The 12,477-nt window shown below is 36.9% G+C and overlaps 1 protein-coding gene across 1 annotated transcript in view; it reads left to right on the top strand.

The window, feature by feature from the left end:
* Nucleotides 1-1,828: 1,828 nt before the first annotated feature.
* LOC128515041 (disks large-associated protein 2-like) overlaps nucleotides 1,829-12,477 on the top strand; it is a 74,354-nt gene continuing 63,705 nt past the window's right edge. The window contains exon 1 of the mRNA XM_053489036.1: nucleotides 1,829-2,895. Coding sequence (XP_053345011.1) covers nucleotides 1,831-2,895 — 1,065 coding nt within the window. The 5' untranslated portion in view covers nucleotides 1,829-1,830. The remainder of the gene's footprint in view (nucleotides 2,896-12,477) is intronic.

Raw genomic sequence — 12,477 nt, 5'->3', positions numbered from 1 at the left:
ATGAAAAACTCATTGGGGGAATGTGAATGAACCTGACAAAGAAACATGGTGGAAGATAATTAATTAGGCAATACCTGGCCGATTGGCTATAGAACATGAAGTATCACTGGAGTCATAATGAAAACAGTCTCTAAATAGACAACAGTAAATAGTTAAGAAAGTGGGGTCATATTTTAAAACACTCATAAATCAAAGCAAAATTTTTCATAAGAAATAATGGAAACTCTAATTATTTGTTTCACAGCCTAAAAAAATAAATGCATAAAATGATAAATACAAAATATAAAGTAAAAATAAAACAAATTAACCTGCACTTTACCTTTAAAAAAAGGTAAAAATAAATCCCGACAGATAAGTGTTTCCGTTTATTCACGCAGGCGCTGTGTGTGTGTGTGTGTGTGTGTGAAGCTAAAATAAAAGGAGAGAAGGAATCAGCCCTTCTCCCTTTCCCTCTTCTCATCTTACATGGAAAACCTTGTGTACGTGTGTATGGTATGTGTGTGTGTGTGTGTGTGTGGCGAGACGAGGAGGGTGTGTGTATGCGTGTGTGTGTGTGTGTAAAGGTGAGATGAGGGGTGTGTGCGTGAAAGGGTCCAATGACGCGTGCACACATAAAAGCAGGCTTGTACAGAGAGATAAAATGGATCTTTAACTTCTCTATTTAAACTTCCTTTTGCTTTACACGTGCACACATATGTTTTATAAAAAGCAGTACATGTGCACTGTACACACATGCTTACAAACTCAAAATAAAATATGTTTTACGTGCACGTTGTCACAGTGTTATAGTAAACTATAGGCTTAACTGGCTTAACTAAACAGTACACGCGTGCACGGATGTTAATTATACCAGTGAGAGACGTGCACTAAGACCCAGTAGGGGAGACGATTACCCACAATTCTGCAGCACAAGACACAGAAAAACCATTGGCTCAGTTGTGATCACGTGACGCTCAGCGTCAAAATAAGAAGCGAATGTGTGCTACATAATACTTGGTATTCGTAAACCAAGACTTGCTCGTTTTTCAAGTCAAAAATATTTTAAAATTTTTTGCTCGTCTTGTGGAACACTCGCAAACTGCGTTACTCGCAATCCGAGGTTTCACTGTATTTTATATTTTCCACGTTGATAGTACACATGCAAAATCGCAGCTTAGATCGCAGCACTCTTTAGTTTGAAGTGTGTAATTTAAGTGTATTTGTGCAGAAATGGTGGTGTACACTGAAAGAGAGGAATGCAACACTACGCCTCATTAACCAACCTATAAAATTCTATTCTATTCTATTAATGTATAATAAATACATTATTTTATAGGAAATCAAGTTTTCTTCATGTTTTTTTCCTTCTGCTTTATGACAGCTTGTAGATAAATGATTGACTACAGTGTACTGTAAAATACAGTTACCCAGTATCTGTAGTTATATTACAAAAATTATGTTTAGCTCTTAAAGCAAACCAATTAAAGCAAACCTCTAAACATATGTCCTATTACTTAAACATATTAAGAAAACTCCCAAGCATGAAATGACCTTTTTTCTTTTCTATTTCAGCTTTATCTTATGTATAAGATAACCTTATACAGTATATTAACTTTAAGAAGCTTTTTAGGCTCAAAGAGCGACGGCTCTCTGTGGAATGAGCAGCCGTGTTTAGAACAGGCTAATCATTATCTTATTAAAGATTCATGCTTAAAAATTGATGTAAGTTCTGCAGGTTTTCTCCTCTACTTGTCTCACTTTTTCTTTGTCTGCTTTACAGACCCCCCATCTACCCCTCGGTCACCTTCCCAACACTTCAATGAGGACAGAAAACTGCCTCGAACTGGGAACATGAAGGGCTTGTCGGGCAGCCGTGGCCAGCATCATCAGCTCCCCATGCCTCACTCCCCGTGTGGCCTGGTGGAGTTTGATCGACCTCATGACATTCATGGCGTTCACTCGTCTGACCTCCGTCACACGTACCTGCTCAGCCCAACAGACAGCTGTGCCATGGACTACCAGCACCACCAGCGCTACTCTCCTCGTAGCTCCATCCACTCCGATTGCATGATGCTTTCACCAACAGTGTTGCAACCTACTGGTAGTGCTGACCACATCTCCAGCAGCACATTTCCCAGAATGCACTATGATTCCCAGTACTATGACTCAGCCTCCCGAGATGACTGTGCTACCATCACCACGTCGGCCACTTCTGCTGCTGCTGCCTCATCATTTGCCTCCCATCATGCTGTTAGCAAGAGCAATCGCATCCCTGCCAACCTCTTGGATCAATTTGAGAAGCAGCTTCCAGTGCACCGCGATGGTTTCCACACGTTACAGTACCAACGCACTTCCGCTTCCGAGCAGCGCAGTGAGAGTCCTGGACGAATTCGTCACCTGGTGCACTCTGTCCAGAAACTCTTCACCAAATCCCACTCCTTGGAGGGCTCATCCAAGATGAATGGTGCTAAAGGGGAGGGTGTGGTCCATCACCACCACCACCACCACGGTGGCCACCACCCATCCAAACATGGGATCAAACGCAGCAAGAGCAAGGAACGCAAACATCGCTCAGGCAGTTGGTGGAGCTCTGATGATAACCTGGACAGTGATGGCACGTTCCGCACTCCTGGGAGTATGAGCCGACATCACGCAGGCCATTGTATTTCTGAATCCGTACGCCCTCACTTTGGTGACCACTCGCTCAAAACCTCCAAGAGCAGCAATGATGTAAAGTGCTCAGCCTGTGAGAGCCTTGCCATGCCACCAGAAGGAAAGTTTATGAAAAGGAGTTCCTGGTCCACACTCACTGTCAGCCAGGCCAAAGAAGCATACAGAAAGTCCTCCCTCAACCTGGACAAGTCCACAGTCCATCATGATCTAAAGTCCTCGCTACGTGGCAGTCACTATCTGCAGGTTGGTAAAATATTCAGATGATCCTGGGCTTCAAGTCTATAGTGATTGTGATTAAATTAAATATTCAGATTAAATGAAAAAAAACCATAAATGTCAGATGGCTATACAAAGTTATATTAACTTTACAAAATACACTTTATTGAAATTTAAAGGTAAAACCATAAAACCCTGTAGGGTAGATCGAAGGATATGTAAATAATTTTTTATTTGGAAAGGAACAGTGTCCGATGTGGTATGTTAATGGACAGATGTTGGCTTAATATTGGTTAATGCTGATACTACACACGGATTGAATTTTATTAATTGAATAAGTGTTTTTGTATTATTATAGTACTTGCTTATTCCCATCGGGTTTTTGAGGTTACAGAGAAAAAGCTCTGAGTGAAGACAACATGCCTTACTAGGTCAATGCCTTTTTGGAACCAAAGTAAAACACATATGCAGGCTGTAATTATGCGTTTTTGCAATTTGTTGGCGGGACTTAACTTATCTTGTTTTTGGGGGGGATTTCTCTGCTTTCTGACTGAGATGTCGAGGCATTTTAACTGTCGGAAAGATTTGAAGGAATTATAATTTTCTTTGGCCTGGCTGACATTTTTATCTTCTTACATACTTTCATAGTAATGGAATTGTATAAAATATCATATACTACGCAATCTAATTTTTTAAATGCATAAACCTATTTATTAATCACTTCACATTACCCATAAATTCCTTTAAACGTCCTGACTTTATTACACCTCCTGTCCTATCTATCTATCTATCTATCTATCTATCTATCTATCTATCTATCTATCTATATATCTATCTATCTATCTATCTATCTATCTAAATAAATAAATAAATAAATAAATAAATACCATTTAAATAGATTTAATAGATAAAATACGTAAGAGCCTGTGATGTGTTAGTTATTTGAACTAAAATACTATTTAGTTATTTGAACTAAAATTTAAATGAAATAATCTTTTTTATTTTAACCTTATCTGAAGCAGTGTAGAGTTTTTTTTTTCTTAAACAACCATACAGTATAAAAAGACGTATCCCATAGTTGTGGAAAAGGCTCACAAGAGTCAAATTATATAAGGAGACTGCTGAAATTGCATAAAGAACAAATTATTAAAACCTGGAATAATACTGACGAACAGTCAACTTTGCAAAAGAAACATGGTCAAATTATGGTGGTCTGACATTAATTAATTGCTTGGTGAAGTTGGATGATTATAAATCAACAGTTGTTATGTTTAGGAGGAAAAATAAGATCATTTACAGAGACAGACTCACATGATTAAAACTAAACAGCTGTGTGCAAGCCTCTTGAGGCAGTGTTATGGTCTGGAATTGTTTCAGTTGGTCAGGTTTCTTTGCAACATTACAGTATGTGGCAATTAAAATAAGTCAGCTGATGACCTGAATGTACTGAATGAGCAGGTTATCAGATCAATGGATTCTTCATCCTCGAACATACTCCAGGACAACAAAGTTAATCGGGCTCAAACTGTGAAAAAGTGGTTATGGGAGCATGAAATTATTTTCACACATGAATTGGCCACAGAGCCCTGACTTTAACCCCACTGAAGGTCTTTGGGATATGCTGGAGAAGACTTCACAGTGAGGTTCGTCCCTGCTGTTATCAATACAAGATCTTACCCGAGAAATGTATGCAAATCTGGGTGGAAGTAAATGTTGTTGCATAAATTTCTTAAAAGAAAGGCACAGCAAATTCACTGTGTATCCAAAGTATGATCTAGTTAGTCACAATCATAGACTTAGATTCTCTTGTAGACTCAGATTTACTTGTAAACATTATAAACATGCAATTTCGTAATAAAGAAATGCATGACAAGGAAACTTGTCTCAATAATGTCTCAAACATTAACATTTAACGAATGGTCTCTCGAATGGTAAACTCCTTGCAGTAGAAATCATATTGTGAGCCCTGTCTGTTTCTATAGAAGTGACCATTAGACTCTTTTTCAACTCTTTAGAACATGCTTTGGCAAAATGTCTTTCTTCTGTTTTTAACACACCCAGAGTGAATGAGTGCAGTTGCCATTTGTCTTTGATTAGATGTGTTGTTACACACAGTTATGGTTAGTAACTGATATCCAGTGGTCTCCGGTGCAATAAAAGTAGCTTCTGCCAACTGCCGCATTTTCACAACCTTTTTCAGTGTCTTATATTATAGTTTTTTTGTAAGCACACAATTTTGGTTATATCCAGACCTTCATTTAGAAGCATTTTACAATGAAACTTGCTATTTAGCACACCTGGTAATGTTTGCTCAGGCACCATAATATCTGCATTAAATGTGCTATTATCACACACAGCTGGTTAACCGTACTGCGATTATGGGAAGCCATTAGGGTCAAACTTAGGGTCATATGATTAATTTGTATTTAAAAATAGAAATACGTTCAAATTTCTAGATTAATCACATGAATTAATGTGTTAATATTAACAGGCACTAATTCAAAATGAAAGGTTCCTTTCATTTAGAGGATGTGCAAAAATTATTATTGGTCCAGCAGCATACTTGGTTAACAAATTTAAAATAATATTGTTTAAAATTTATTGTTTTCAGTACCTTATGGACAGTAATTGTAAAGTTCACAAGAGCATTAGTCAGATTTTTAGCCTGCAGTCAATAAGATGATATGATTCACTAAATGATGTTTTAAAGGAAAGCTGACTACCGATTGTTGTGTGATCATGTGTGGAATAATTATTTCTTGTAATTAGGTGATTATACTGGACAGCGGACTCGATTTACTGTATTTTGGGTCGTATGTCAGTAACCAGTTAGGTTTGTTATTATACAGTACAGTATTTCCATTTTTCTTTAATCTAAATATGACTATTATTTTCTCTTAAAATCTTGAAATGTAATGAAATTGAAAATAAATTAGACGTTTCCGTTCCAGTTAATTATCCTAAGAAAAGCATAATTCATTTATTTGTTCATCTTCTATACAGCTTATCCTGTACAGAGTCACAGGGGCCTGGAGCCTATCCCAGGAGGCTTAGGGCACGAGGCTGGTTACACCCTGGGTAGAGCGCCAACACACACACACACACACACACACACACACAGACACACACACAGACATGAGGGGGAAATTGAACTCTGACCCCGGAGGTTCGAGGCTACAGTGCCTACCACTACACAGTGCCTCTTCAAAAGAGCATATAAAAGGATATTTATGGTTAGGTGCCCTTAGTGGGGCATTAAAAATGTCAGAATTTGGTGTAACTGTGTTATTACCATGCGAAATAGCCCTATATCTGTCTTTTAGTTTTGCTGCTATAAAACACCTCACCGGGAAGGTATCAACCATTTGCAGCTCGCTAAATATACCCACATAGCAGTTTCATCTGGCGACAAAATAAGAAGAATCGGATGCAATAGAATCAGTGATCCGGGTTTAGATTATAAGATCGGTTCTACCTGCTGACGAAAGTAAGCCTGAGATTTATTGGATGTGATAAATGTGTTACTGTTGCTGTTGTCAGGTTCAGCCTTTTACAGTATCAGATATGATTTATCACTCTCTGTGATAACATCTGTGAATATTAATATTTGTCAATTTCACACTTTTTCAGTTTTTGCTATGATTTATCACTTTGCACAATTTCAATTGTGAATGTTATTAGTGTTTGACAACACATCACAGGCTGAAATAAGTTTCATGGGACTGCTCTATCTGATCATTCAGGGTTTTTTTTTCTTTTATGCTTCAGAATCTTATAATGAATAATAAATCATTTAATAATATTAAATGAGCATTGTTTGCTTTAATAGTGTGTAATAAAGATGACATTATTTAATATATACAGTGTATATAAACTACAAGGTTCTTGATTGATAGAAAATAGCAATAAAATTTCGCAGCAATGTTCCTCGGGTCTAACAGAAGTCTCCCTTTACAGAATTCCAGTCTGGTTCCAATTAATCACACATTCCTGCAGTATATCTCACTTGCTCTATTTAAAGATTCACATTCTCACAATTATTGTGAAGACTTGCCAGTGTCTCAGTAAGACCAAGCTTTGTCATTGTTTTTTTGGACTGTTCTCTCAACTCCTGTTTTTGTATTTCCCTTGGGCATTTGCTGGTGGAATTGACCTCTGTCCATAGTTTTGTGTGAATGTTTGTAGAAGCCAAACTGAACAATACTTTTCTGCTGGATTTACAAAAGTTTCAAAAAGCCAGATTTTCTTTATTCTTATGTGCACATGTTGATCACCCATAATGTTTAAAGCATGTTTCCGACACTGTCCTTTTAAATGTACTGTAGTGATGCCCACAACAACTTGAAACACAAAATGAATAATTAGGGTAAAATCGGAAACTCTTAATGGGTAAAATGGGTAAAAGCTGTAAGGCAGACGTAGAAGTCACTTTTGCAACAGATCAAAAAGATATGATCATTATGTCACCTACAGTAACACCTGGGTGCATCACAATAGGATAAATAAATAAAAAACACCAATACCAATAATACCACCAACAACAACAGTAAAAAAAAAAATTCGTTCAAAAAGTGAAACTCATATATCCTAGATTCATTTCATGTCAAGAGAAATATATCAAGCTAGTTTTAATTTTGATTCCTATCTGTTATAGTGCATGAAATCTTAAAATATTTTGTAATATCAATAAACAAAAAGGATTTCCAATACAGAAATGTCTGCAACATCTGAAGGTTATGTTCATTTATGCACTCAATACTTATTCAGGCTCCTTTAGCACGAATTACTGCATCAATGCGGCATGGCATGGAGGCGATCAGCCTGTGGCACTGCAAGGGAATTTTAAGGAGCTTTAAAAGGTCTTAGACCATCTGACATTGCTTAAAGTCCCAGCTAAACAACACTGCCTATGCAAAAAGAATCATCTCTCTGACAAGCTGTTCTACTCGCGGGCTACCGAGTGTGATTGGAATGACCTGAATCTTAAAACCCACCATAGGCTCAGTAACTAAGTTCATGTAGAACATGCATGTAATGATAACTCTCCAGGTAATGTAGTATCAAAATGGTCACTGACATTGAAAATTTATTTCAAGCACAAAATCTCACTAAATATACATAAGGCTGTTTTAAGGTTATTCATTGATTAAAGTTGAGGTTTAAATTTATGCATTAAATATAGTTATCCCTTTTCATTTTTAAATAAATAAATAGAGCTATTTATTTTTATATGTACAGTGCAAGTTTTTACATTTGTATAGGAGATGAGCTATTAATGCTGTACAGTATTACTAATACTCAATGCTATGAATATTTTGTGATGGTTGATAGTATTTTGAGTCGCTTTGGCTGCTCTGATTAGGGAGCATAGCTGATCATCAGATTTGCACACTGAATTTTTGGCATTGGTTTTATGCCGGACCCCTACCTGATGCAACTTTCACATTTCTATCTGCGACCAAGGGTTCTGCAAACCCACTGGCTAGTTGTGGGGGAACGGGCCTGGAAGTGAACACAAATGCTCCACAATATGTGCAACAAGTTAGTTATCATCTACAGTATTTGTATGATGTATATACAAAGTAATAGAGCGGCACAGTGGCTTAGTGGTTAGCACTGTTGCCTTGCTTGTTTGATTCCTGCCTCAGGGTCTGTGTGCATGGAGTTTGCATGTTCTTTCATGCTTGTTGCTTTTTTCAGGTACTCCGTCTGTATGTCTTTATGTCAGTATGTCTTTCCCCCCACAGTCCAAAGACATACAGATTAGGCTAATTGGCATTCCAAATTATGATTGAGTGTGTGAGTGCCCTGTAAAAGATTGGCACACTGTCCAGGGTTTACCATGCCTTGTGCCCTAAGTCTCCTGGGATAGGCTCCAGGCTACCTGCTACCCTGTATACAGAATAAAGCGGTATAGACGATGAGTGAGGGAGAGATACACAGTAATAACAAAAAACCCCACTCTAAATAGCTCAATTATTACCAAAAGCTTGAATATAACCAATCAGCAAAACTCTAATTAGACCTCAGCAGTAGTATTAGTGCCATTAGAAATAGTCGTAGCAATGGTGGTCGTGGAGGGTAGTAGTAAAACAATATAGGAAATAATTTTGAATGTGAAAAGGGCTCAATTGTCCAGACGATTTTTTACTACAGTAAATACCAAAACAGATTTTTACCAATAAAGGCCAAATAATATACTGTATAGGAATAATAAACATTGCTGCAAAAATATTCATTTAAATTAAGTCTGCAAACTTACATGTCTCCTTGTTATCATTTTATGCCATCGTTATAAATATTTAATACCATATGGCATGTACACATTATTATTAAAATATGTAAATACACAGTGATAAGTGAAGGTCAACTAGTGTATAGGAATACTGTCTTGAGATTTTTTTTTTTTTTTTACACCATTGCTTTTGGATAAGTGGGAAATGCCGCCATGTTTCTTTAAAGGCAGGTTGTACATGTTGGAAAACAAGGAAGTTAATTGTCTGGAAAGGGAAATTAAACATCTGGCTAACTTCTTCAATTGCAAAAAGAACAGCCTCATGTTCCCCTGAAGCACTTACATTAAAGCCCTCCTGCTCCGAGGAAGCATAGGACCATGCTTATTAACAACAGGGAAACTAAATACAAAAGCCTTAACTTTATTACAAAAGCACAGCCTAAATTTGTAAAAATGCCAGGCATTTAAAACAATAAAATGTTGAGTGTAGGTGCATCCTGGCGAGGCTGATCATTGAGCGCTAGTTGCTGTGGCAGGTGATATAAATCTATAGAGTGGGACATGCATCAGATGGCATTTTCTTTTTGTGAAATCAGTTCCACCAAACCTGAGTGATATGGCAGGATTTATAGCTGTCAGATCTTCTGTATACATCCAAAAATATATTCTCACACCACTCAGAAGTAGAGAACACAATCACAGCCAATTTTAAAATGCAGTTTTTATGTTTTGGCTTTCCAGTTTTTTAGACATCATGTGATCAAACCACTTGCCCCTTGCTGTCTCTGCTCTCGCACCCCAGATTCAGTCAATTAGCTAACTAACAGCCACTCCGAAATTGTGTGTAGGTGTGTGTGTGTGTGTGTGTGTGTGTGTTAGAATCAGATGGTTTACTCCAGGATGGGGGTCAGGAACTAGTGCCACACACAATAAAACGGTACAAAATTGCATGCTGTGCATGTTCACATGGTGTCTGATGTAATTTCTTCCAATATTTTTTCCCTGGACAACATAAAAATAAACCCCATTGTGCCTTATGCACATATGCTATAGCCGTCATTAGTGCTTGAAAGCAAACAATTACTGTAGGGCTGTCAATATTAACATGTTAACGCATGTGATTAATCTAGAAATTGTTACGCATTACAATCATGCGATCAAGTGGGACCCTAATGGCTTCCCAATATTGCAGTGCGATTACTTGCTGTACGTCATAATGGCTCATTTAGCGCGGATAATAGGATGACTAAGGAAACATCACCAGGTGTGCTGAATGACAAGTTTCATTATAAAAAAGCTTCTAGATGAAAGTTTAGCTTAAAGGGAAACTATTATAACAAGAATACTGGTAGTCCCCAACTTACGAACATTTGAGTTACTAATTTCCGCAGATACGAACAGATCATGATTCTACTTTCAGGGATTCTCCTTGCGATTTTAAGGCACAGAAACAACATTTTACTGTGATTTATTTCCTTAGACGCAGTTATAGTTTTTTGGCCATGTGATGGCAGTTTGGGGAAAGGGGACAGTGTTTAGTCAAGTGGATTGGTCTGCTTTACATTGTATATTCATGTCAAAAGCGTATAAGAATCAATTTGTTGGACTTAGGAACAAATCGGACTTATGAACGTGCTCCCGGAACAGAACTCGATCGTATTCCGAGGACAACCTGTACAATAAATGTAAGCTGTGGAAGTGGTGGCTCAGACTGTGACTGTGATTAATTAGATTAAAAACTTTTAATCATTTGACAGTTCTTGTTCTAAGGTGATTAAAAAGAAAAATAATTATTGCTTGGTGTATCTACCCTGATACGCTTATCGGGTCCTGAACCAGAAGAGGGACAAACATACATGTAAACATGATGAATCTGAAGATCTTTGTTTGCTATGAGCATAATATTTAGCATAAGAGGTACCCTGTTTCATGTGCTTTCTGTACATCAAAAGAACCATGTCATTAAAATGTAAGTTATAGAGAGGCGTTTATCGCAGACACAAGCTGTTTGTATGTATATTCGTCTGAACATGGGCTATACTGTAGGAAGTGTTACCATATGGGGAACCAGAAAAAAACAATAAGGGTTTTTTTTCATGGGCACAGAAGCATTCGAAAGTTCACATAATATAACAAAACCTTACAAATTTGCTATGGAGCATAAAGATCGGACTTTGGAGCAATGCAGTTTTTCTTCCTTGACAGTACAGGTATATTTCAGCACTCAGTTTGTGAAAAAGTGGTTCTGGGAGCATGAGGAATGCTTTCATGAACTACCACATTGACACATGAACTACCACATTGTGTGCAGTAATCAACGTTAAATCAGGTTGAATTAAATCTTATTTTTTAGGTGTGTACTAGTGTACTAGTGTACACTAGGGTACTAGTGGCTGTGTACTGGTAATAAGTAAAAATTATATTTTATCCTAAAAAATGAAGCGTTTGTTTCCCTAAATCTTTAATATTTAACAGGCTGTCAGCTTAGAAATTCTGATCTCAGACTGGAACTGCCTCGCTTCCAAACAGAAAAAAAATCCTAATTGCTTTTGAACATCAAATAGTTTGCTGTGAAAAAATATTTTATCAGCTGTACTTGATCGGGTTTAAAATAGGCTATATATTACTCATGTAAACTAAACTAATAATGATTTACTGTACTGTGTTAGAAATTTTTTTTTTTTTTTTTTTTTTTTTACCTCTGTGGTCCCCAATGTTCACAAAATACTGTACAAGGTAACCATAGTAGCAGTTACACATACAATGAAAATACAAATATAAAGAGGACTGCCATGCATTTGGAATTGTGGGGATCATGCAACAATTATATGTTATACTTTTGAAAACCTATGTGTTACTTTTGACTGAATCTTCTCTTAATCAACGCTGCAATTATAAAACCGCATTTTCATATTTACCAACTTGAATTTATTTATTTTTTTTTCGGTTGTCAGAAATGCATTGTTAGCATGGATTATGTTCCAGTTGCACAATAAAACCATGTCCCTTGATCAATAGTTGTAATTAAGTCTAGTTTCATCATTTAAATTCTTTTTAGCCTTCAGGGATTCTAAGCTAATGCAGTTTTATATTGTGCTAATAAAAACTGTAGGGAACTTAATTTTTCTCTAATTTAAAGCAAATAGTTATTTAGCCCATATGTGTTAATTGAAAGTGGCCTGCTACAATGTGCTTTATGTAAAAATGCTATAGTTCTCATCAGTGCTATTTTATTGCCGGGAAGCAAACGGTTTTCAGTTCGTACACTTTGTATTAGGAAAAAATATTTCTTTTTAAATAACTGCATGAGCAAAAGTACTGTTTCAGAAAATAGTTTTTTAGCCCATATGTGTTGATTAAAAGTGGCATGGTTA

This window comes from Clarias gariepinus, chromosome 27 (genome assembly GCF_024256425.1).
Source record: "Clarias gariepinus isolate MV-2021 ecotype Netherlands chromosome 27, CGAR_prim_01v2, whole genome shotgun sequence".
NCBI lineage: Eukaryota > Metazoa > Chordata > Actinopteri > Siluriformes > Clariidae > Clarias > Clarias gariepinus.
This window is presented reverse-complemented; position numbering and strand designations above follow the sequence as displayed.